The sequence below is a fragment of the Neolamprologus brichardi genome, chromosome 3, assembly GCF_056152115.1.
Source record: "Neolamprologus brichardi isolate AB-2024 chromosome 3, ASM5615211v1, whole genome shotgun sequence".
Lineage (NCBI taxonomy): Eukaryota > Metazoa > Chordata > Actinopteri > Cichliformes > Cichlidae > Neolamprologus > Neolamprologus brichardi.
Window position 1 is genome coordinate 39,155,231 of NC_142106.1, and position 27,096 is coordinate 39,182,326.

The following is a 27,096-nucleotide window of genomic DNA, read 5'->3' on the forward strand; positions in this document are numbered from 1 at the left end:
CATATGAGGAAATTACATTGTACAGATTAAAATTCTGTAATTTTCCTTTGTAATGCTGAAATCTGAATGCAATCCTGAATAAAACTGTTTCTGTATATTGCTCCTGTGGTCACTAAAACTTTCATGGAAAAATACTTGATTAGTTAGTAGCTGCACCTTTAAAGCAATACACAAGTAGAATAAATTCTACTGAATTCATACTGCCATACATAATAAAGTCCATCTTATTCTTCTAGAGGTGGGGATCACCAAACACACATATCAAATTTTTAACATTTTTCAAAATGCTTAGAATTACAGTAACAAATACTGCATTTTATCACCTTTTTTAAGTTATGTCTTACAAAGTTAAACTTAGTCAGTATCTTTTAAAATAAACTTATTTCCTTTTAGTTGTGTTTTTTTTCCCGGTGCAAAATGAGACTGCCATCAATGTTGCCATAAGTCAGAGTCACTCTCCTATCAGTCTGCTATCAGTCTGCAACTGAAGGGAGTCAAGTTTGCAATTACATGCAATCTGTTTCTGATAATACAGCAATAACCTCTGATAAATCATCAAATATGACACATATGTTGCTGTCTACGTAGACAGAAACATTAAACTGTTATATTTGCACTCAGCAGCCTTCCTGTTCTATAGGGATCAATCCAAAATACAAGAAGGTGGGAGCCAGTTGAGTCGAGTCTCCCCTTGACAGACTAATTCAGACTGATGACAACATGTTGGCAATCTGTCTGCAATTATTAATTAGAGACCAACTATTTGCAAACCTCTGAGAGTGATTGCAGTCAGTCCAAGTCAGACTGCAACTGTTTGCAGAAAGTTTGCTTCTTATCTGGGGAGATAAGTGCTCTTATTTGTAGTATTCTGAAAGTGTTTTAATTTATTTAATCTTTGAAATATTGATATTTCGTGTCCCTGTATCAATACAACATTGCCCAACAAAATATCTTATTACTAAGCAGTATCGATTTTTTCCCCCACCCTTATTATTCACTGAATGGGAATTGATTCCTGATGTTTCCAAACTTACAAATCTGTGCTTTTTGTACCTTGAGGGTTTGGCGAGGCCCAGGTGATAATGCGCCGCACCAGGCAGCAGTTGAGCAGGACTTTTCTGGAGAAGCCGTAGTCTTTGCGGAAATGCTGCAGGTCGCCCCTCATCTGGTTTGTCTTACTTGGCGTAAACATGGCTGGAGACTCGCTACTGTGAAATATAGCGTGCAGTTATTTGCAAGGACAACGACCAACAACTACAAGCACTTTCATAACCCTAAATGCACGGCATTATGAGAGTGCAGTAAACATAATTCGGCTGCATATTAAAAACAACAGACGCTGGTCTTCATTGCCTCCGGTAAAGATTCAAACATGAATAGCCGCAGCCACTACACCATGCAACGCAAACTGTCACAAAGCAACACACCTGAATAGATATGCTAATTTGGAATCTCTTTTTGCCCCCAGTTATGCGCAGCTATAATGATATGCGAGACATTTCCACATGCCCTTTTTCAGTAGCCAAAAAAAGCTCGTCTCATATCCTTTGAGCTGTGGGTTCAAGAAGATAGGAAATTTGTCCACCTATTGTGGCTAAAAGTAAATAAACTGAGCAGATTGTCTGAGCATTAAGCACCTGCAATGACAGTTTGCCTTTGCCGCTACACTATGACTACAATTCCCCTCAAGGTCCCATTTCAAGAGCAAAACTCTCAGACATCAACAGATCACAGGTCATTCAGCTACTCTAACCGCAAGGTCTGTTTTAAGGTTGGATGTCATTCATTGCACAGAAAATAGAGGTGCACTGCGTAGACTAACTGCTATCAATTGTTCCTTTGGGCATCATCTTACCTTCCAGGCTAAAACTCGATGTGGCTGCTCTCTCCGGTTCCTCAGTCTGCAAGTGATCCTCAGGTTTCACACAAGCACTTTCCCTTTCCTGAGCTGATCAACAGAGTGTGAAAGGGGGGGGTGGAAGGAAGGAGGAGGAGAAAGAAGCGGCGAGCGAGGACCGCTCAGTGAAGAAGACCCAGTGAATGAATAGCAGGGGAAGAGAGAGAGAGAGATGGAGGGAGGGAGGTAGAGAGAAAATACTCCATAGGAATCTGGCTTTTACTTCAAGTTTGGACCAAGTATGTGCAGGTTTATTCAAGAAGAAGAGGAAAAGAGTCCAAGCTGCGGGTAGCTGTTTGCAGTGGACCCTCTTTGATCATCCTACCTCATCCTCTTCAAACACATGAAAGCTGTGATACACACACACACACAACCTCATCTATACAAAGTGCACAAAGTGCAGATGGAAAGTCATGAGTTTCACTTGAATGTCAACCAGTTACTTTAAGAATTAAAGTTAGCACCAAAGGAAAAGTCCTGCAGTCACCAAAACTGTTCAGACAATTTTTTAAAAATCTTATCCTCGTGACAACCTTTGTGCAAGAGAGTGCCACTATGTACCTGCTAAGACCTTCTCCGAGGAACATAAATGCTAGAGACAAAAGTTGCAGCATTTCATTAAGTACTACACAGTTCAATTATCAGTTGGACCACCTCAGCTATAATATGACTCCTGTTGCCATGATGATGTCACTACTATGATATGGCAGTTGAGCTTAGTACATTTTATCATTGTTGGCATGTTTTTCCTACTGCAGGTTCAGCATCAGCTGTACTGACACTTTACTGATCAATTGCCACACAGACAGAGTTGATAATCAACATAAGCAGAGCTGATAATAACTGAACAGATGATAGCAGCAGGATAAATAAAATCATATCACTATCCCTCGTTATTTATGTCTGCATCTTGCATGACTGGGACATACACACAATCTGGTTCTTCATAAAGAACCAGATTGCTAAAATCAGTGTTGCCAGGACCAAATCTTGCCATGGTGACACACACAGCATTCAGGGGTGAAAACGATACCAGCTCTGCTATCACAGCTAAGGATGCAAGTAACTTTTAAACCCCATAAAAAACTTGCTAAACCCGCATGTTTGTACTCAAGTGTTTAAGCATCATTACACAAACGTTCCCCAGACAACCATGGATTTATTACCAGGATCTCAGAATGCAGAATTTTGTCAGCACTCAACATACACCTTGTGTTTATCTTACAACAGACTCTAAATGTCACTCATTTCTGCGACTCATATGCTAATCATTTTGGCCATTTTCCAAATGAGCTTAAGTTTACATTTAAATGCACATAATATTAATTTCTGCATAGTGATATATGGTTGTGCTTACAGGGAGACAGCGATGCTTAATCTAATTGCTTCCCCTGAGATGTTCGAGACATATTTTGTACCTGAGGAGACAGAGGGGGGCCCGGGACAGAGAACTGGGAAAGGAGCCACGCTCTCCCAGCAGGCCGAGACGCGCCGATGATTGAAATGAGAGAACAGATTGGTCGCTGTGTTGCGGCATGTTATGCATGCATGGATATACATTCTGTGGGAGCACTTGTTAGGTGAGCACATTCTGAGGGACGTCCAAATCCTGAGGGAGAAGGCTTGAAAGGTTTGTCCCTATACTGAATAATGTATATTCAAGGAGCTATTGATATTCAACACTGCCTTAGTTGAGTATGAGTCAACTCCAAGAGCAGGCATGGTTGAATTTTTGTATCGTCATGTTTCAAATTGAGACATAATGAGACACAAATATAGAAAAAACAGTAGACTAATATACTGCTCCGTAACCATCCAGAGGAGCTATGCAATGTCCAGATTCCAGCAATAATGTGCGAGATTTTACTCAATTACAAGTCTTCAGCTGTTCTTCTACGTTATGAAAAAATATTTTGTCTGTCTGATTGTGGCACACCCATTCAGGGCAGCACATAAATCACAGCCAAGCAAAACGAATACAAATGTGCGTGTAAGTGGAAGATGGCTGGAGTACTGCTCCTACCTCATCCTCTCAGTTATGATTATCTGTCCTGCTCCCGCCACCCCATGAAAATAACTGAAATACAATCCACATGCATTAGCTGCTGAATGCCTTTAAGGTACTACGTGGTTTTGTAGGAGATATAAGACTGAGTCTGTGAATGCCTTAAATCTTTATTGTTCCTTGATTACAGACACACATCGGTAATGTCAGAAGCAATTTGTGATAATGTATTATAAAAAATCAATTCAGAGAGCAGCTCAAGTGGAGTGGATTTAGCGTTACACCATATGTGTGTATGTGTTTGACACCTAGGCTTTATCATCTAAGCTTGTCACTAACTGCAGCCTGCAGGATGTTTTGAAAGACTAAGCCTCGCCCAGTTTTGCACAAAAAACACATTAGATACTGTTTTTATTATAAGCAGAATAAGCAGTAACTTTAAGTGTATGTTTATCCATTTGTTTTCCTTCTCAAAGACCAGAGAGTGAGACATGTACTTGCCCAACTAGCCAACAGAAATGACCGTGTGTCTACATGTTCTGTGGCCTTCATTATTAAGTTGAGCAGACTAAAAAAACGCCTGACTCAAAATCAAACTGACAACTCAGGAGTCGATCCATTTCCACAGAGTTTGCACTGCTTGCGAATATTTTACCTCAGTATTCTGCAGACTGTCAGCCAAAATCGAAACAATACTTTTGCTACAGATTAACAAATTCATAATTATCCCTGATTTTAGTTCATAAATCTCTAACGATTTGGAAACTGCCACACCGGCTTTCTTGTTCTTGTTAGACAGGAAAGTACAGAGAGGTGACTGAAGGCAGGAAGTTGTCTGATTGGTGGCTTTTACACACCATCTACTTCAGACCCAGCTTTGTAACTTCACGCAGTCTGCCACTTCATTTCCAAACACTTCCACTTTGCAATAATCCCACTCACAGCTAATCGTTGAATATCTTTGAGAGAAGAAATTTCACAAACTGACTTGTTCTAACAGTACCACACTCAAATTCAGTGAGCTCTTTAGAAGCATTCATGACAATCTGTGAAGGCAGGCTGCATGAATTACAGAAAATTACATACTACATGATGTAATAATTTATTTACCAAAAATTAAACCAAAATGCTTCAGCGGTAATTGAAAAACTAAGTGCACCCTTACGTCTTTCCCAGGAATTAATAGGTTACGTAGCAGCCAGGCGCTAATAATCATATACACTCCAATAACTGATCATCAGTAAGTGTAAGCACTTCTAAAAAAGCAGAAGTTTTGGTAGTTTCCTGGTGTCTATAAACACAAGGAGGAAAGAAATCATCACAAACTTAGAGAATCAATTGTTGTTTTCCATCTACTTTAAGTCCATCATTCTGCAGTGAGAAAGTTTCTTCCCCTCACATTCAAGACAGCCGTCAATCTTCCCAGCAGCGCAAGTCCCAGAAAATTCACCCCAGCGTCAGGCCATGCAATGCTCACAGACTGAAAAAACCCAAGAGTTACATCTCTGTTAAATGTTAACAGAGTGGCACTTGTTTGGAAGGATTGTCCGGAGAAAACCAATTTTCCCTAAAAACAACAAGACGGCACAGCTTAGGTTTGAAAAGTTGCATTTGAACAAACCACAAGACTTCTAGAACAATCTCCACCAAGCTGGAGATCTCTGACCACAATGCACAGCACCACGCCAGTTAGTAGATGCACATGTGGCATCAAACTCCTGCGTCATTCTCACATTATCACAACCCCATCACCATTTTACAGCTGAGGGGTAAAACCTCAATTTGAAAGACTGTGGTCGTGTCATGGGCTGCATCCTCCTGAGGACCCAGCCTTCGCGGTCTACGTGGGCTGGGTCCTCAGAAGGTCGGGTAGGCCGGAAGTAAACGGCTGTGAAATTGGACGGTCTAGCCTTCTGATTAGCGTCACCGCTGTCTCGGTGGAGTTTAATAAACTCGGCTGTCTGCTCCTTGCTATCTAAAATATAACAGGACACTGGAGTAAATTCTCGACCGTCTCACACTTCTGTTTAATCAGTTTTCTGCTTGATGTTTATTCAGCTGTGTGAAAACTAGGACTTTAATCTCAGCCAAACCAATTTACTCAAGAACAAATCAAACAGTGAAAAAAGCCCAACAATAACATTTTTAGGTTGTCTAAGTGACTTATATATCGCGAAAGATATCGAGTAGCGAAAGACTGCGGCGATCTGAAAGTGATGTGCCGGGAGTTGTGCCGTTCTCGGCGGCTCCAGTGACCCTCGAGCTCTCGGCTAGCTATCGAGCTGGTGGGTAGCAGACGTCTCCGAAAACGTCGAAGCACTTTTGCAAATATGTGATATCTTGATAAACCGAGCAGATATTTGATGTTTACACAGCTACTTTCTCACCTGAAAATATGTTAAAAGTTTATTTTGTGACCATGAAGGACACACCCGACCCATCCTTCAAATTCGGGGAAAAGGAGGACGCATTTGTCGGCTGCATTCGGAGGAGTCTACGAATTTGGACAGCCTTCGTCGCGTCGCTGTGACGTAATCGGTCTACAAATGCGGCCTCAGGAGGAAGCAGCCCATAAATTTGGACACGACCTGTGACACACCTGGTACTAAAAATTGTTAAGTTAACAAGGTAAAAGCAAAAGAGGTCTATGGCTTTATTACACAGCTACTCCTCCTCAAAATGTAACATTCTGGCAGTTACACGTGTTTCTGTTCTCTGTGTTCTGCTTCACCATGTTCAGTTTGAAATAATGGACACATTAAAGCACCAAGTCTCATCTTAGGCTCATCTTCCTCTAATTGTTTCTGGCAGATGTTTTAACACGCAAAACAGCTCACCCATGAGCTGATGGGGTGATGGGATTTAACAAGGAACGATAAAGACACTATTTTTGCATCAGGCACTATTTTCTGTGAGTCATTTAAAAATTACATTTTGTTCTTTAGTAAAAAAAAACCCCAGCTTGGTTCAAATTAAAATCCCCTTACTTTTCATTGTAGAATTGTCTGTGTTTCTGTTACTACTGCAAAACAAAAGCTCACTTTGGGTAAACAGGTAGAACTTCCTACACCTTTATGTGAGGTTTTAAGAGGGAATCTTGCTTTTTAAGTCCAAATGTTGCAGGTGACTTTGGAAAAGCTAAAGACTTACTAAAAACCCTGCTTGAAATGATCGAAGACACACATCGGAGGAAAAAAGGAGTCATTTGAACCAAGCCCCACATTACCATAAAACCTTGCAAGGATAATGCAACACCCCATTACAGAAGCCATTACCCAACGGGAAACACTGTCCAGCAACATCAGCAACATATTATTAAATCTTTTATTTTCTTGAATGTTCCCCAGCACAGCACTAAACACTGTCCACTAATTGCCTTCACTGCTCAAGTAAGTGTAAATGCTCCAGGTTAGGGCAGATGAGTGAAGTTGATTTAGCATAGACTATAGCCAATGTTAAATCTATGCTATAAGTTTTACCAGATCTGCCTGTTCGTCTCATATTAAGGTTCAGAGAATGGGTGAAAGCCAAAGTCTGTTTGTTGTTGGGAATTTTTTAAGTTTGTCCTTTTAACACCTTTTGGCTATATTTTTTTCCCTGCAGTACTCCTTTGTATGTGTGATGCAAGTGAACTGCTGCTTATTAGCTGGTTAGGCGAGTCTGTATATATGAATATGCTACAATTACTCTCTAAGGACGTTGCCATACCTATAGTTTGTTTACTCTGGTCTGAATCGGTTGATGAGTTTGGAAACTTTTCCCCACGGTTTGCTTTGTATTCACATATAGAGAGTTTTTTTTTCTTCTTTTCTTTCTTCTTCTTTTTATAGCAAAAACATTACATTGTAGGATTTCAAAAATTTATTGAATTATTGCCTCATCAATGCCCACACAAGGTAAAACTTTAAAAGCATACAAACACATACACAGAGACACACACGCACATACACAAAACAGCTGCAGCCACTGCAGGAACTCTGTAAAAAATGCTGTCACAGGTTGGAGCCATAAACCAGGGAGCTCATTATTCTCTGGTGCAATAGCTTGAAATGAGCTGCTACCTCCTTTTCCATCTCCCAAGCCGTTCCAATGTCATGGTGGTCAGAACCCCTGTAGCTCAGTGTTACCGTGTTGGCTGGTAGTCACAGTGAGACACACTGAGCAGAGTGCTTCGAGGTTGGATGACTTTCTGCCTCCCTTCAGCACGCATAGACACATACATTTTGTCTTCCCAATTTTTCACACACCGACCACGACCTTGTCCTCCAAAGTGGCAGCTAAAATTAGCACAATGCAAGTGGGAAACGGCCCTGTGGATTAAACAAACTGCAATGCAGTACTTAAAGATGCGAGCCACACTGAAAGCTGATCTCAGTGAAGTCACCGATCTACTTTCTTGCTTGTTCTGAAACCCGAGAGCTCCATAATGGTATCTTTGCGGAAACAGCTGTTGTTAACTTATTTACTTAAGCTGACCTGAAACTGATCCAATCACTTCTTGAACCATGGCTGTGTAATCTGATCAGAGGTAAGGTGAAGACTACAAGAACCAAAGATCGGTGTCAGACGGGGGAAAAAAAGCAAACGTTTGAGCAAGGGAAGCTTTTATTCCTGGTTCGGTAAGAGTCTCCGGCTACTCCAGAATGCAGCTGGTTTATTCACATGAACCTTCAGCAGCTTTGGCTGCAAAGGCTAATTGAAAGGTCACATAAGATAATGAAAAAAGGGTTGACATACCCACCTAACAAGGTTGCTGATACAATTATCTGTCAATCACAGCATTTTCTCATTATTATGTTTCAATTACATACCCGCACTATTATGCAACTGTTGTGTAATTAGGTGTTGAGCACTTTTATACACTGGGTAATTGACAAAGGCCCCTCAGCGTAATGAAAATGAATGGGGCGAACAGTCCATCGGCTCACATTTGCCTGATCTCTCTCACTCTTGCTCCCTCTTTCATCGTTAAATGAACTGCAACGAGATGTCCCACATAGTTTAAAAACAATGAAAAAAATCAAATGAGAAAAATCTGAGAAAATCAACGCACAACACGCAGTGCCAAGAAAAAGCTATAGACACACATCTTTGAATATGCACACTTTCAAACGGGCACCCACAAACACCCCCCCAGAGATACGCCTCAAACCTTTCACCACCGTCTTGCCCTCTGTGGGTGTGTGCAGTTTCCTCAGTCAAAGTGTTGGAATGCCTCCATAAATTATTCAGCCGCAGCGCCTGCTATCTGAAGATAACAGAGAGTCTTTATCGGTCAGCGTGTACAGAGACACTGCGCTGGTGACTATACAAGCACCCAGAGGGATTTGGGGCACGTTCTGTGTAAGGATGCGTGTCACTGTGGCAGTCAAGCATATAAAAGAATATAGCCTATCTGCAGGTTTATGTAGTAAGGTCACTTTCATTGTCTCCAGGGATGCGCTTGATTTTCAGCTCATCAAACAAGGAGCAATTTGTTTGCCACAGCACAACAAATGTTCTCTTATCAGGACAGTTGCCTGTCATCTATACTTGTTTTACGGATTAGCACAATGGCGGTAGTTGCAGCTCCCAAAATGTGGAACAATTTGCTTTTGCACATTAAACAGGGCTCTTCTCTCTCTGTTTTTAAATTGGCCTCTGACACCGTGGGAGATGTCGATTTTATTGATTTTATTTTATCAATTGTATTTTTTAAAAATTGTGCAGCTTTTGTACAATGTACAGCACTTTGGTCCATTGTGGATTTGCTTTACAAACAAAGCTGGTATGATATTGCAGTTAGCAAAAAAAACTAACAATGAGTACATTCACTGACTAATGATACTAAAAAAGAAGTCATAGAGTTGGTTTATTTTATTTTTTCTGCACCAAACTCTGCATAAAATCAACTGATATGAAAAAAATAATAATATTTTAGCAAAATTACTACAGATTCACTCTTTCCAGCTCTTAAAGTGTCATCTAATTTTTATTTTTCCTTTCAGTGGTAATAATGAATTCTATAATGATGCTCAAAATGACACAAAGCTACTTACATTTGTAGGCTGTGGGTAATTTAGAAGGGTATTTCTCACTATTCACAAATATTTCATAAGGATGCTGGAAAAAGCTTCCCAAGGGAGGGAAGCACAACAAACAAACAGTTAGAGAGAAGTAAGATGCATCTGTCCATCCATGCATCCATTTTGTTATTGCTTATCCAATTACGGGGTGGTGGGGGAGCTGGACAGTACAGCCTGGACAGGCTGCCAATCCATCAAAGAAAGATAGAAAAGAAAAAAAATGCACTTGTATTTTGGACAACAGAAGAGGCTTAATTCACAAGCTGCTCTTAAACGTGATTAACAATTAACTGGCAGAATAATCAGTACCTAAATCACTTAGTAGCTCCAGCATTAAAAGCAGCTTTATGCCTAAGTATGGCAACCTAAACCCAGTCTGTTTGTTTTTCCAAAGTATGATAAGCAAGTCAATAGTATCTGCCAGGCATGCCCACGCTAGACTTTAGCACAATTATTTCATACCATCATCTTGACTTATGGGCGCCTTTTCTCTGAATGGCCACTAGGTGTCATCCTTGCACACTGCATGGATGCTGCAACTACCATACAGCTGGCCAATTCTTTCCATCACTTTCAAGGTTGAGTGTTGGTTGACAGAACGCTGCAAAAGATCTACTAATAATCACTTAAACAAATAATGATAAGCCCATTAGCAGTCATTGTCATTCCATGCAGAGTGCTGCAGTCTATTTTCAGTTCCATGCTAATTATCAAGATGGACCCAGGCTGGCATATGGCACATATCAGTATGCTTTGCATGTCATAATCTCCCACTGGAATGACAGATATGTTTAGTATTTTGCTGTTGTGAGCGTCTATATTAAGTGCTGGCAATACCCTGTAGGACATGGACTTTTGAAGAAACTAAATCCCAGAATAGAGCCCCCCTACTCCCCTCCCTATTGGGATGAGAAGAAAGACAGACGGACCCTCCAGTTGGCCACTCATGCCGGGCCTGCCTCCACATATGGCCTGTATGATGTTCAGCCCTGACACCATTTCATCAAGGAGTCTTTGGAAAAACTTGTTCTCCCAGACATACGGCGGATCCTTTAAGGGGTATTTTTATGATTTGCTTTTATTTTCAGTGTCTCGTAGTGGAGAGTAATGTTGGGGGCGTGAGATACAACACATTTCACCAGCTGAAAATGAACTTAGAAGCACATAGTGATGGACTGTTTCTGTGTTTCTTGTGTAATAATTCAGTGGTAAATATAAATCGACACTCATTATCGCAGATATGATTTAAAGTGCTCGGAAATCTTGCCGTAAGGAACAAAGATACATCAGCTGATATTAGTCATTTGCTAATATATCGGCATCAGCATTTACAGCGGCCGATAAATGAACATTTAGAAGAAAAGAAGAGACAAGGGAAACGCCCTTGAACCACATTGTGTGTGCTGCAACTTCCCTGTTGGCAACCTTTGTTTGGGCAGAACATAAATGAGTAATCCACAACTCCATGTGACAAGAAAACTATTTAAATTCACAGAATCAGTATCTTGTAATCCTATATCAGTCAGGCGCTATTATGGGATCACAGCAAAATAATTTCTGTACAAAATACAGGATTTTTTTTCTTTGTTTGTTTGCTTGCTGGTTGTTATAAGAAAGGCCCTGGGATCAGCAATGTAAACTATGAAATACATTATTATAAAAAGTCACCTTGCACCTATACAAACAACAGTTTCAGTTATATAAAAAAAAGAGGTTTCCAAAGCAGTCCGAAAGTTTAATTGGAAAGGTAAAAGGTGACCATGGTTTCTTTTTTTTCCCTAGGAATGCAGTTCTTCCACAGTGTGACCTTGGCACTAACAAACAAAGGCACGTTTGCAAGCTGAGGCCAAGCATTTCCCACCCAGTTGGAACCGGCTGTTTGGCGCACTATCCAAAGAAGTCCAATAGAATGAATGCGCGGCATAAACAAGCCTGTGGGTGGACACATAAACACAAAACACAGTCTAATTCTTTCAGCTTCCAGCAGTCATATACAAGCACCTTATGTTCCTCCGTCCCAAAAGCAGTAACCCACAGAAATGATACAGCGACCCTCCTTCAGCGTGCCAGCCAGTCGCACTATGTGGGTTCACACTTCACTGTCTTGTGTTGCCTCTCCTTTTCCGAACCCTGCATTCTCACCACACCCTCTTTTCTTTTTGACTTTTCCTTCCCTCATTCTTGTCTGGCCTGTGTCCCAAGGCAGATGGTCCATGCAAGCAGATGCTCCCCACCCAGTCCATGTGAAGGAAAAACAAAGCCTGGATGCAAAGCAAACAAAATCTGCTTGAGGGTGCCCATGAGATAAGGAGGGAGGTTCATTGCACAATTAATCCTAGATGTAACCACGGATCTCCTTTTTATCGACAGGTAGAGAGGACACGCGCAGGTGATTACAAAAACGAAACACTATCGACAACAAAGCCTTCTTTTGCCGTGATGATGATAAGTACACTTAACTCCACAGCAGTTGGTATGCCTCCGACTGCTTAACAAGTCAAACTGTCCAATTATGAATCTATTTACATAATTAATATAAAACCTGACAAACAGATCCAAAATCCTGACGATCCCCACTGCCAAATGATGGCAGATTTATCACGGTGAAGAGGCACAAAGCTAGAGCGAGCAAAGTCACACAATTACATCTGCAATTTTCCTGATTAAAAAAGCCCAAACACCTGCAGATGCTTCCGGGAACGTGTCTCGAAGCTGCCACTTAAAAACATTACGTGGTTAATTCTGAATCTCATTAATTGGCCTTTAAATAGTTTTATTTGCATAATCTCCACGTCACACTTTGAGATCATCAAGGACAATGCAAATTGGTCTAATAACAAATCAAACAACTGGTGGTTTGAGGTAACAAAAAGAAGAAAAAAACAGAAGAGACTTTTATGTGATCCTTTACTGCATACTGTCAAAACATTCCTGTGAAATGCTGAATCATTCCGCCCTGCCGTCTGACAGATTTGGAGCAGTTTCCTCTTCAATCTGTACCTTTGCTTCACTGTGATCTCAGGACCCCTGACTGCCAGATGCTTGGAAAGTACACACACATGCACACAACATGTGGTCAGTTCTCAACTCCATAAGTGCTCAAAGCTGAAGTCTAAACACACACACACACACACACACAACTATCTGTATGTATTATTAGTGTTACAGAGCCAATAAAGTGGAAGTAAAAATACAGCAGATCAAGCTGATGTTCAGTCAGTAAAATGTACCTAAGCAGTAATAATTTTCCTCTCATTTTTATAGTATAAACATTTTGAATACAGCACTTAAGTGTTTTAAAAAAAAACATCAACTTAAACCTGACCAATTCCTGACTAACTGCTAACCTTAGAAAAGATGACTTCTCAGTGCGATTTATAAAGTTGCACACATGTAGACCAAAACTGTGAATGACAACAGGGGTGTGCTGTCACTATTGTCATGACTTGTTACATCTGCTGACTAACAAAGGTCTTAAAAATGTGTTAGCTGATGCATGGCGTAGGTAAAATGCAAGCCTAATCAAATGCAAATCAAAGTATATGAAGCATTGATTCAACACTTATGTGGTACTGCTTTACTGCTAATATGAAAAGACGGCGTTTAGAAAAACTCCACAGTGCACTCCCAAAGGTTTAGGTGCAAGAGAAGGAGCTGGCCGTGGTGCTGAAAGCAACTCAGTCAGAACAATACGCCTCGCGGGGCTGCGCTTCATATACCGCCGTTTTTTGAAACTCTGGGAATCTGCACTAAAGGAGAGAAATGTCTAGGGGAGCCGTTGGCAGGCACCGACAGAAGTTGTAATGGTGATCTGAGAGAGCTCCGAGGCACTGATGCAAAGAATCACTGCACCAAGGAAGCAGCTCTTGGGAGGATCAACTCATGGCTGGGCGGTGTAGCATATTTATGGCTGATTGTTATATTTTAAGATTTCCCTGGGGCACCACCATAATGTGGTATCCTATTGGGATTTTTAAAAAAAGTAGTGATGGCTTTAGTGACTGGAGTTAAGGGAAAGGGAAGAGCTGAGGAAAAATAAGTGCCATAGGGGACAGAATGTGGATTCTCTCTGTGACAGTCAAGTGATTTCTGATGCAAGCTTGTAGCAAATGTCTACATATTTCAGCCCCTTCCAGTCCCTCCCACACACACAGACTGACCCTCTATAGTTCTTATTAAATCTAAATTGCCTTAAATACCAAGCAAAAGGGTCAGAAGTGGCAACTACAGTAAATCAGAGAGGCTTAGAGTCAGCTGCTAAGACAAGCTAACTATAGTCAGATTCAAACTCCCACATTCTTCATTAACTTAAGATAAAAAACATATCCTGCAAAGGTTTATGGTACATCACACCTGATATAGCCTCTCCTACACCCTCAGGTCTCTGTTAGTGTCTGTGGCACAGGGAGCACATGCAAACTCCTCAAAGAATGGCCTCTTTGCTGTTAAGCAAAAATGCTAATTGCTCCACAGTCTCATGTCCCTGTGTTGGTGTTGTTCCTGGATCATCATAATTAACGTTGGTGCAGGTTCAACATTACAAGCGGCTGATCACAGTATTGTGATGTCATAGTTTTTCAACGTAGAAACACCATCACATCTAACCCCAACTCCAAAACCATAACCCCGTAACCCCACTTACATCCCCCAACCCCAACCCTAATCCTAATGCCACTTAGTGCACATTGGTAGGGTTTTTTCTACATCACAAATCTATGACATGATAACAGTCTGGTCTCTGCAGTGGTGAACCTGGATCAACAATAATTATAATCAAGGAACAACACCAACACGGGGGATATCGCACACACCAGTCATCAATTGCTATGGGAGTCTCGGACATGGCACTCTATTACTAGCCAAACCTCAGCCACACAAACCACAACAATCAAAGTTTAAACATAAACCATAACTGAAAAAAAAAAAGATTACAGTATTATGTAATTTTTAAGCTAAAGATTCAACCTTAAACAGTCCTGAGTCTTTGAGCACAGTCCTGATGAATACTTGGAAAAGAAAAATCAAAAATATATTATGACTGAAAAGTATATAGGCAAAAAAAAGAGACAGGAAAATTTTAAATTAAATGACTAGCACAATAAGATATCTCATTTAAATGAGATTTAAAATATCCTTCAATCACATAACATATAGCATAATGTGTTTACATTCTAATGCAGCCAACAGACCGTTTTCGCAGCAGCCATATTTGGCAATAGGGTAAACACAGGTGTTACTAATGATGTTACCGAAGGCACTGTTCTATTTAGCTACAGAGCCCTAATCAATGTGATTACTTACACCTGTGCTCAGCTATTATTTCATGTCAAAATGGCTGCTATGAAAAAGCTCTTTATACTGTAACTGCAACAGAAGACAACTGGGACCTGCCACAGTCTTCACTTTCACCAGCCTGATTGTCACAGTGCTTTTGTTAAAAGACAACATGACCTCATTAGTTGTTCTAAGTTTTACTCCTCGCTAGTGGATACAGTATTGTTTCCCCATTCTATACACCCCTCCCGCTATGGGCTAATACCTGAAAATCTAAACCTCCAGATCGCAGTACAGCGTTTTCTGGACGAGTGTTATGCTCCTCAGCAGCTCAAATCTGTTTAAAACCTTAAAGGTATGACTCACGTCTTTAACAAAAGGATAATTAGGAGTCAATTAGGCGTGCAAACAAACATTAACCCGTGTCAGGAATGATGAGAAGTTAACTGCTCCTTTTGGCTCTAAGAGAGGCAGTGAACGGCCTAAGGGGAAACCTACGGACTATAACTGAGTGATCATTATTCTGGATGCCAGCCAAGTACTGTGCAGGAGAGAGGTGGAGGAACCCAGGAGAGGGTTTGTGCTACTGAATCCATTATGGTCTTTTTTATGGCTACATAAATTCTATTGCCACAAGTTTTGAGTATGCACACTGTAGGGTACAGCTGCAGATTTACAAAAAAAAACAACAACAACAAACTTAAAGTCAAAGAAGGAAAATCACAGGATTCTGTTTAGGTGAGGTCCTGCTAAAGGGTATGCTGATTCACTGTCACTGTCATCAGTTTTCTACGATTCTCCATTAATGAATAATGACAAATGTAATATAATTATTGAAAAATATAAACGTAGATATTTTTTTAAAGGAAGTGACGTATTTTGTGACATTTGAACGACCAATTGCCAAATAATTAATAATTTAAATCTAGGTGAAACTGCACAGTAAAAACATGCGATGACAAACTAATAAAAGCTGTCAAAGAAATGGTCACCCAAACAATATCTGTCTTTCAAAAGAAGGCAAAAGTCCTGGCATGGCTCTGGTTACAAACAACAAAAAATATGCTAAGCATTAAAAAACATGCAAGCTAAAAAATTAGCATGGGAGTAATTTAATGTTGCCTTTTAAAACATATTAACCGAGAACCCACTGCACTACTAATATTAGTCACTTCATTGTAACTTTTCCCTTTGACAGTGCATTTGGTCTTATCTTTAGCCCAAAAAAGCTCTAAAGTTGTGGTTTTTACCAAAGTAAGACGTCCGCTTTGCCTAATTAAAGAGTATTCCTGTGTCCTCCACCTGTAATAACAGCTTTAAGGGACGCTGTAAAAGGTTTTTTCACCAGGAAGCGAGGCAACATTAAATTTCCACTCTTCCGCTTGGCTTCTTTTGCATATATATTTTCCACACGAGAGACCGAGCAAAATAAACCTTATATATAAATCACTCTGTTATCGGTGCACGAGCCAAAACATGCCATCACTGTCCTACCAGTTGAAGAAACAGCGGCGTCCACGCGGGCGGATACGGTCTCCACTCTTTTTGCGTCCATTGTTTCTTCCCAAAGATGGAGTTTTTTTTATTAATATTATTGTTGTTGATCACAGGAGCTCGTCCTCGATGACTTGTACGCGGCTGGGTCTACTTGCGTGCTTCTCATTCAACTCCCAAGTTTCGCTGTGTGTGTGAGAGGCTTTCAGCGCTGGGTGGATGCTCGTGCACAGTTGTTTGGCGGGAACGAGCTTAGGTGGGTGGTAAGTGATGATGGTGATGGTATATAGAGAGCTCTGTTTGTTAGTCAGGGGTTTCATTTCTAATTTAACTTATTTAACAATTTCCACTTTAACAAATTAAAAAAAAAATGTTTGTTTGTTTGTTTTTACCTTTTTTTAATCGCAAATCGCAGAGTTTCTGGAAGGTTAATCGATTAATTCCAGTTATTTACTGGACATATTCACGGATTCATCTTTATACAAGCAGTGTTAGCCACTGCAGATACAATCAATCTGTGTCTCTAAGCCATTATATAACTACTTGAGTAGGGGATCCAGATCCCCCTTTTCTGGGAAAAACTGTATGTTCCTCCTCAGTGAGTCCTTTAACATAGATAGATGCAGCACTGAAAGCTCTTGCGCCAGTTTTAGTTGCAAAACGATGCATTTCTTAAAACTCTATTTCTCCCAAAATATTAGGTGCTGTGTAAAATCCAATGATTTGCACATCTCAAATCTCAATATTTTATTCGCAATAGAACAAATGTTTCAGCTGTGAAAATGTAACATTTTCAGAAAGAAATTAGGTCTCAACACGTCTCAAAAAAAATGGGGGCCACGTTTGCCACTGCTGGACTTTTAGGTGAGGAATGTTGCCCCATTCCTGACTGATTCGCAACAGTCCTGGTTTGTATTTTTCATTTCCTGATGCCCCAAATGTTTGTTGAAATGTCTTCACCGCAGACAGGCCTTTCCAGATGTTCAGGCTACCAGTTCCATGGGCACTAATGCACCTCCATACCGTCAGAGATGCAGGCTTTTGAAATGAGTGCTGATAACATGCTGGATGTTTCCCTTCCTCTTTAGTCTGGTAGACACAATGTCCATGTTTTCTAAAAAGAATTTAACATCACCACAGAAAAGTTTTACACTTCGGCTTTGGGCTTTGAACCAGAGAAGACAGCAGCATTACTGAATCATGTTCACACATGGCATTTTCTTGGCATGATACAACTTTAACCTGCATTTATGGATGGCATCGCAACTTTTTTTGGAACTGGGTTTATAGTTTTTTAGTTTGGTCCATTATCTACCATTCCCCAACACCTTTACTTTTGCTTCTTCTATCCATGATGCCAGATGACACACACCAATTAGTCAAACTGCAAGAAGGTTTTAAAGGCATAAAGAGCCAATGACCTCTAATTTCCTGCTTCGACATTCAGATAAAACTAAGGTCATCGTATTCGATAAAAATTCTCTAAAAATTCGAGAAAAATTCGTTTTACTCTCTGCATTACCTCGGCATCCAATAACACCGTGAGAAATTTTGGGGTAGTTTTTGACCATTATTTGTCCTGCAATGCAAATATTAAACTGCTCCATCCATCCATCCTCTTTCGCTTATCCTTATTAGGGTCGTGGAGTCTCTCCCAGCTACCATAGCTACCATCTTCAAATACAAAGTCAGTAACAAATGAACTTTATTCAGTCTTATCTGACAAACCCCATAGTGCCAGGACCCATCAGAGCACTTGGCTCTTAGATTGTTGGCTACTTGGTTGGTAGGGTTTTTAAAACTAGAATGGGAGGACGAGCTTTCAGGTTGCAGGCATGTTTTCCATGGAACCAGCTCCCAGTTTGGATTCAGAAGACAGACACCCTCTTTACTTTTAAGATTACTTAATATATTAATGATGCACTGAGTGCTTCTTCTTCACTCACTACGTCCTTACAAACGACTCTGCATGTCATCATTAGTTATTATTAATCTCTGGCTGTCCTGTCTCCCTCCCTTCCCCCCATTCCACTTATGGCAAATACTCACCCCTTCCTGAGTCTGGTTCTGCTGAAGGTTTCTTCCTGTCAAAAGGGAGTTTTTCCTTTCCACTGTCGCCAAGTGCTTGCTCATACGGGGGTCGTCTGATTGCTGGGATTTTCTCTGTAATATTGTATGGTCTTTACAATATAAAGCACAACGAGGTGACTGTTGTTTTGATGTGGTATTATATAAATAAATTGAATTAAATTTGAAAAGGTGAACTTAAAACAAGGATGCATGTACCATTTTTAGAATACCCCCCGCCTTCCTTGGTACCACATTTAAAAACAGTTCTGAAAATTCCCTTGGGTCTGGGTAACACTTTGAACAAATACAGTCTGAGGCTGCTTATTTGCTGTTACATCATAACATTGTCCTCTTTCACAGAGCCAGATCCATAAATAAAGGGATTTCCAGTTTTGGATAGAGGGACTTGGCTGACCTCAGTTTCATCTAACATATTTTGAATCTTCTGGAATGCTGTCTGCAAGCCAGGCCTTATCACCCAACACATCCCTGACCTCTTCTGGATTAACAAGCGCGAGTCCCAACAAGTTTAACAAATCCTATCCCAGAAGAGTGGCCGAGGCATCAACGCCTGTGGTTTTGCAGTGGTATTCAGTCCCATTTGGGTATATTATTGTGGTGTCCACATACCTTTTCTTTGAGACAGCTCTTTAGGAATGCACTTTGCCATAATCCACAGTTGCATACTGAATTTATGGCGCCTCTGCTACAGTGTGGTTTGTTTGGCACGCCATAGGCTACATTAAACTTTTACATTGTGGTCCAGTGACCACGAGGGGTCTTTAACAGTGTTTTCATCATAAATCGCTTCACTTTCCCAACTTGCCACAAACAGTTTAGACAGTTATATAACTGCTGAAGCCAAAACACTTCGGGATGCTGCCTGATAAAAAACAAAAAACAAAAAACGGGGTCTGCAGATAAATGCGCCCACCCGCACGCGCACACCGAGCACTTGACGGGAATCACATACACTCACACACAGTCGCAAACAAAACCACAGTGCAGACAACATATCAGTTTTTAGACAGACGACTATGTCCAGAAAGAAATAAAGTGGAGATTTTCCACACGTACTGTAGCCACACGATGAAACGGCCCCACTACAGCTGACAGTAAAGCCCACAGTGAAAGATAAGCCAGGCTGCTTCTTAGCAAGTCAAGTCAGCTGTCAGCTTTTTTGAAGATTAGAACATTTTTAACAACGCTGCGCATCTGTTTCATGGCAGCTAAGACTGAGCAATTCCAAGTGATTTTTTTGTTTTGTTTTGCTAAACACACTCTCACTTCAGTTAAACACAACTGACAGCGTCAGACAAATCACCAAACAGGAGGCCATTTGCTCAGCAGGTATCATGGGAAATTGCTGACATTTCTCACAGCAAGAGCTTCATCCTTAAATGACTTTGATGCCTCTGTTGGATAATGTAACTTTAAACCTTGGCATATCAGATATTTTTAGACATATTTATTTCTGGCATATACATGAAACACATTCAGATGATGCGTATGCACCTGGTGCTCAGTTGGTCCACATACTTGACGTGAATTTCAGCAGATTTATTCTTCTTAAACTTCCAGCTTCCTGAGTGATTCATCAAGGCATAGCCTATTGTTCATCAAGGTGAAAGGTGCACACTCGACTGCAGTTTGCTTCAAGTTTTCTTTTTATGCCCTGTGAGCATTTTTCTATCCAAAACATTTAATCATGACTCTAAAAAACACTTTGAGATACAGCCCAGCCTGCCTCACTTCAACAAATACTTTTAATAAAAGCTGAAACACAGTGTGACAACAACATGTGTACAGAGTAATTATGACAGAAAATTGACTAATAATTGGCTTATAAATGTAACTTTTTATTTGAAACATTGTTTTTCAAATGTTACACAGGCTCACTTTGGCCAGCGCTTCCTGAAAAGTTAAGATGATTGCTGGACCTCTGCAAAAGTCTGATTTCTTTGTGTTTTGCAAGGAAAATGGGAAGTGTGTGCAGCCATTTATTAAAACACGTGAAAAAAAATCAATGGAAATACAGCGTATAAGACAAAAAACAGGCGTTGTACAGTTCTAACCAACTTTAGTGTTCATCATAGTTTAGCTGTCTTGCTCCAGGCCTCTTAAAGGATATTCCAAAGCTCTTCTTTGGATGTTGATGTTATTTTTTGTTCTACATCAGATTTTCAGTCCAGTTCTTGTGCAATTTAGCCACCTTTTTTCTATGTTTCACTTCTTTAGTTAAAGCTTGTCAGCCAATTATACTATCTTTGATGAGGCTTCGCTAAAGAGGAGATGGATCAGCTGAAGATCCACATGTATCTCTCAGGTCCTTTGTCAGCTCTTTGTTCGATTTTTTTCTATTTCTTAAAGACATGACTGTCAGATATGGTCCATCTGCTTTAGTTAGTCATTTTTAGACCTGCCACTTCTTTTGCACTCCACTTTTCCAGTTTCCTCAAACTTTTTAAGGACACACTGCACACCGTACCATCATATGCAATGTTTTAAAATTGGCTCTTTGCTAAGTTTTCCATTATATGTAAACACAACAGTGATTCATCCAAATAGTTAGATGCCTGTTTTATGCTTGAATGATTCATAGGCCAGTTTTAAGTCGCTTAACAAACAAACAAACAAAAAACATTCATCTGAAAATGATCAGCAACAAGGACTGGACTCCTTGCACAGTTTGCACAGAACTTTATGCTCATGCACAGCCTACACAAAACTAAGTTAGAAGCCTTTTTCTTGTCTAAGGTAGATAGATTTGTTAGCTTAGCTTGCCCTAGCATCAATGAAAATGGGATCAGATGGCTGCCCTGCCTCTTTTTTTCTCATTAAAACTTTTATAAAATTTTCAATTTATAAAGGTACCTGAAAAAAAACAAAACACAAAATACAGAATCTGTCCTGCCTCTTTTTAAATGTTCAAAAATATCGGTGCTTGAACCTCTAAAAAGTTCAAAAAATGTTTCAAAGGAAAACAAATTGCAATAATGGCTTTGACTTACTTTTAAATACGTTCTTTTCTTTTAAGCTGACTAAGATGTAGCCACTTACTGCTACAAAAATTGTTTCCAAAAACTTATATTGACAAGACACATGTATACCAATAGCCAACCTTTTGATTCCTCAAATGTACACAACAGGGAGGGTTACTCTTTCCAACTGTCACCATGAACAATGACTGAAACTTTTTTTTTTAGGTGGCTATAAATAACAGAGCACCTGGACAGAAAGAGGAAGCCAAATCTGTATAGACAGACCGGCACAGGTAGATGGATGGCAATATCAGGGCATTAATGAGAGCACAGGTCTGCCAACACATGGGATGTGAGCTCTGCAGATGGCTTGATGTCATTATTATATGGCAGTGTAAGAGGTTACGTTGCTGTGACTTTGGTGGGTGGTGGGGCACAGGGTAGAGTGAATGAGAGCTTTAAAATTATAGCAAGAACAAGGTCAACTGAAAACTTTGATTTTACTTACTTGTGGGCGATCAATATCTCAGCAATCGAAATACAAAGAAGGAATTACCATTTACACTGTCTTGGAGTTCTCTCTCTCTCACACACACACAGACACACACACACAAGTATAACTGATTTAATGATCAAACCAGCAGCACAGCCTTCCTCTTCTCATGCCGCCCCCTGTGAGATGAAAAAAAAAGTGAGCATCTATTTCTGTCCTCATCTCTAATGGTGCCCAAAGTTTAATCAAGATATATTTGGGTTTGCACAAGGCCTCTGCGCTGTATTTAATAAGGAGACTGTGCCGATATTAGAATTCCAGCACTTCAATTCATCAAAGCATTTACAAAGTTTACATCGCATTTTTCATCGCAGCCGTTCCAGTGCTATGAAAACAACCTTTGGTTAAGGCTGAAATTTATGGCGGATCTACAACAAAAGGGCGGAGAAGTTCATCGTAAAAACTGAAGCTGATTGTAGGGTGATTTTACAAATGAGACACGGAGCCGCAATTTCTAAACCCATAACGGGCGGATTGTGTTATTTAACCAGGGCTTCTGCCAATAAGACCTATGGAAGGCACAATGAGTTTGAATGAATTAAGGCAGAAAGGTGAAGCATTAATCTTACGTTGACCCATGACTGAATGTCACGGAGGCAATAGCAGAACCCATTATGCTACCAAAAACGATATGACAGGAAGTAATAAGATTCCACCTTTTTTGCTGGGATTTTTTCCCCTTTGAGAAGTTATGGACTGTCAAATATGAGCTACAGCTTGAAGGGCATGGTTTGATCAGAGGCTAAAAAAAAAGAAAAAGATATATCTCCTAGAATGAAAACTTTTCAAACAGGAAGTCTGGTCTGTGTCCCAGCAGTTGAGCCACAAATGAATACAAGCTAAGCTGCCTTTGACATTTAAGCATCAGCACTACAACCATTAAATGGAAAGGTCAAAGTTCACGTTAACCCACAGTCCATCGAGCGTTTACCTCCTGAACTTACTAACTAAAGACAAACATACTAAACACCATCCAGGCTTCCCATCGTCTTTAATACTTGCCTTCAATTGTAATTCTTTTAAAACAGTTACATAATGTGGATCAGCAAGTTTTTCCTATTTCGGATTCAGTTTCCATAAAAAACATTTAACTTTATAAGCATGAAAATCAAGTTTGAAAAATGCAAATTTGGTACAGGGGAAGACGTGGGTAAGCCATTCTGAAGAAAATGAGGCGGAAAATACATCATTTTCTCATTGAATAAGATATCAATTAAAATAATGCAAAAGTATGAAAAGCATGAAGGACGGCTGTCGTTTTCAGCCTAAACTTGCATTTATCTTAAAACTGTGCTAGAATGTTGGGAAACATGTTTGTAAGAGCCCTGACATACAGTAGGGCTTCAGCAGGGTTCATAATGCTTTTGCTAATGATCTGTTATATAGACAGTTGAGAAAATTAGGTCAGAGCGTGTAATAGTAATTTCAGGCTGTTCTTAACACTCACTGGGTTTTAGGCAGCCTTTTAGACTTGTGCTAAACTGATGTCAGCTCAGCATGGACCTCCTTACACAAGGTTGCCTCACTTCCTTATGGAAGTAGGCAAGCCTAACAAGCACCAAGTATTGTTTTTGAATTACCCTCTTCTTCCTCTTGCATCCACTTCTTCATTGTGTCACTCTGTTTGCTATTTGATCCTTTAACTAAGTAAAAAGTAGAAGTGGCAAGTTATGAAGTAGTTGTACTTAGTTACTGTACTAGAATTTTCATGTATCTGTACGTTACTTGAGTAGTTATTTTTTGGACAACTTGTTACTTTTACTCCCTACATTTTAACACAAATATCTGTACTTTCTACTCCTCACGTTTTCAAAACGAGCCCGTTACTTGAGGTTTAAAAGTATCTTTATAGTGTTTATACTCAGCCATAAGTTGTAGTTGACCGTCTAGCTAGAGCTACTGAAGAGGAGCGAGCATTTTTGAGGGGCAGGTAATATAAAATGCAGCATTTGTATTAGCTCAACAGTCAGTCGCACAGTGTGTCTGCTAGCTAAAGGTACAGCAACTGTATTTCTCAGGGACAGAAAACAGTGCAGAGTAATTTCAGAGATGGACAAAGATGTAAAACGACAGACAGGACAGGAGAAGAGAGGTACATTTAAAGGTGAGGACTGCTCAGGGGCATTTGATAACTTTAGATTTTAACATTGTATCTAATGTTGTCATTTTTAATTACTAACTGGATCTGTATATGATTTGTTTTGATAAATTGTGTATTTGCATACTGGGAAATGCCCTTAAGATTTTTGGACAGCCACACATTAAATCAGACATCTTTCTACGTAGTATTTAACTAACAAATAAAAACAAATATCTATGTCAATATATGTTTTGTTTGAGGAAGCCAGGCGAGGGGGAGCCAATTGGAAAAAATGAGAGGGGTTCTTAAAGAGACAGGAGGGCTTGTTTCAGAGAGAGGTTCACCTCAGGTTACCTGGGGCGTCACAAAGCGGACTCCTGTGATGAAAACATGGAGCTGGATATTAGCATAATAGGTCCCCTTTAAACATAACCTTAACATTGATGCGTGTTTACCTCATTTGCAAATATTTAAAGTGTCTCCTTTAGCTCGCCAGAATATACAAACCGCCAATTATCGGTGCAGACAGATGCTTAAAGGTGACAGCGATCGTGACAAACTCTGGATGCTAATTAATTATTTAATCTATATGTCAAGGTTCTATTGGGAAACGAGAATATTGCAGGTTAAGAAGAAAAAAGCAGAAAGCGGATCCTCTGGACAGCCAGATCCACGTAATTACAATCAGCACAGTCAGATGGCTTCATGTACTAGAAAGTATCAATCTTCATTGCAGTGGCAAGCTTCCACAACAGAGCCAGATGCTTCCTCCAGGCACCATGAGCAGCAACTGGAAAATGTAAACAACACATCACTTGTCTGATGTTGGTCGTTCCTGGGCCTCCCGGTAAGGAATTGTGCTCGGATACGCTCTACAGAGCACACTAAGTGGAAACGGGGTGGAGAGATCCTGCCATGTCTGAAAATAAAGCGTTCAGCTGTAATTGATGCTTTTGGTGTCTGAATGTAATTCTCTCATCGCTGATTTATTATTTTGGAGATGGGTGATCTAACCCCAAGACTCACGAATGAGATTAAGAAAAGGCCTAAATGACTTAATTTGTTTTATCTTAATTTATTATTGATTTCTGCCCAAGGTGTCCCAGTGATCTTAAAGGCAAAGATACTATCAGTTTATTTGCCTTGATGAGCTTTTTCCCCCACGTAGCACCAACACCCTCCGATTGTCATTCCCCGCCACGCCGACTGCCTCAAATGAACTTTATAACAGATGGCAGCGCTGAAGAACCTTTGCGATTATTTGAAGATCAGTCTTTCATGCCTCCGGGGAATCAGCGAGCCTGCCACTAATCAAGGCCTAACTGCTCTCTACATAATTCAAAAGTCTTATTATAATTTGTCACATCCAAGATGGCCAGGCAATATATCTTTGCCCGAGTGAAATATGTGTTTTATTAATATGCCATTAATGAAAAATTGGAGTTATTGAAGCTGCAGTCTCTCTCGGTGTCTCCTGTGAATGGGGTGGTCTGTAGACGGCGATTACTGATCGGTTCCTACATGTGAAAAATTGCTGGCGTAGTTTTACGTCTGACCTTCCAACATTTTATGTTGGTTAGTTAATGGCAGGCTGTGAAGATGTGAATATATCACTCGGAACAAGTTATTTTGTCATTTAGTCTGATATCTTAAACTCTAAGAGTTTTCCCCAAGGGAAACAAGACAGGCTGAAAATCTTAAAAAGCAAAACTGAGTGCAGGAAGAATCATTAACATTATAATTCTCCACAGTTTACAGCATCTCGGTCTGTCCCCAGCTTCTATGCTTTCGCTTGTAGCGCTGCATCATCATTAGCTAGGTTATCGCACTGGATTTCCAACGACTCACTTTGTGCTGTCAGTGTGTCTGTGAAGGTTCTCAGTCATCCAGGTCATCATAGTCAAAGGAGCTTGCAAAGAAAAGCGTCTGGACTTCTTTAAGTTACTTGAAGACGTTTCACCTCTCTTCAGAGGTGCTTCTTCAGTTCTAAGGTCAAATGGTGGGGAGTCCCAGATATAAACCTAGTGGGAGTGTCCCCCCACAGAGGGACAAAAGGACCCCCTGATGATCCTCTAATCGCCTGAGCCAAGGTGTGAAACTGGGTGTGGGTGCTTTCAGTGCATTTCCACCCTCTTAGTAGTCGACCAGTTGGGTCTTACATGCATCTAATTTCAGTCCCTACTGTTACAATGACCTGGTGCATTTCTGTCTTAGGAAGGAGACGTGTATTCTGGATCCTTTTAAATTATATTAAAATGTAAAGTTTTGCATTAGGGCTGTCGCTACATTAAGTAAACTGTGGCTTGCTGGTTGTCTAATTTTACTACATATTCTCCTTCGGTTATTTATCTATTTAACATAAACTTAGAAACACATTTGGCTCATGTTAACCAGGATTGAAGGTATCAGTGTATTTGATTACTTTAGGTTCCTAAAATTTGCTAAAATCACGTCTCCACAAATCATTGGGTGATGTTAAATCGTCTACATCCATTCTGCTATAAACACAACACTGTGCATTCATGTGTTTCAGTGATGATTGAGTTTACCACCAAATATTCACTGGTGGTAAACGAAGTCATTATATACCTATGCGCTTACACAGCTAGGGAACTGAGCCAACATCAAGCTTGTTGCTGTTGACAGAACCACCAAGTCTACATCATACATGGCATAC

At 40.2% G+C, this 27,096-nt stretch overlaps 1 protein-coding gene across 4 annotated transcripts in view; it reads right to left on the bottom strand.

The window, feature by feature from the left end:
- Positions 1 to 16,931, bottom strand: part of kcnip4a (potassium voltage-gated channel interacting protein 4a) — a 150,404-nt gene extending 133,473 nt beyond the window's left edge. Inside the window, exons 1-2 of one of the 4 annotated variants that reach the window (XM_035913550.2) lie at positions 1,856 to 1,948; positions 1,054 to 1,205 (exon numbers count right to left, since the gene is read on the bottom strand). In XM_035913550.2, coding sequence (XP_035769443.1) covers positions 1,054 to 1,192 — 139 coding nt within the window. In that variant the 5' untranslated portion in view covers positions 1,193 to 1,205; positions 1,856 to 1,948. Of the gene's footprint in view, positions 1 to 1,053; positions 1,209 to 1,855; positions 1,949 to 16,735 lie in introns of those variants that run through there. The other 3 variants (XM_006804131.3, XM_006804136.3, XM_006804134.3) reach the window with 3 other exon arrangements.
- Positions 16,932 to 27,096: the final 10,165 nt, after the last annotated feature.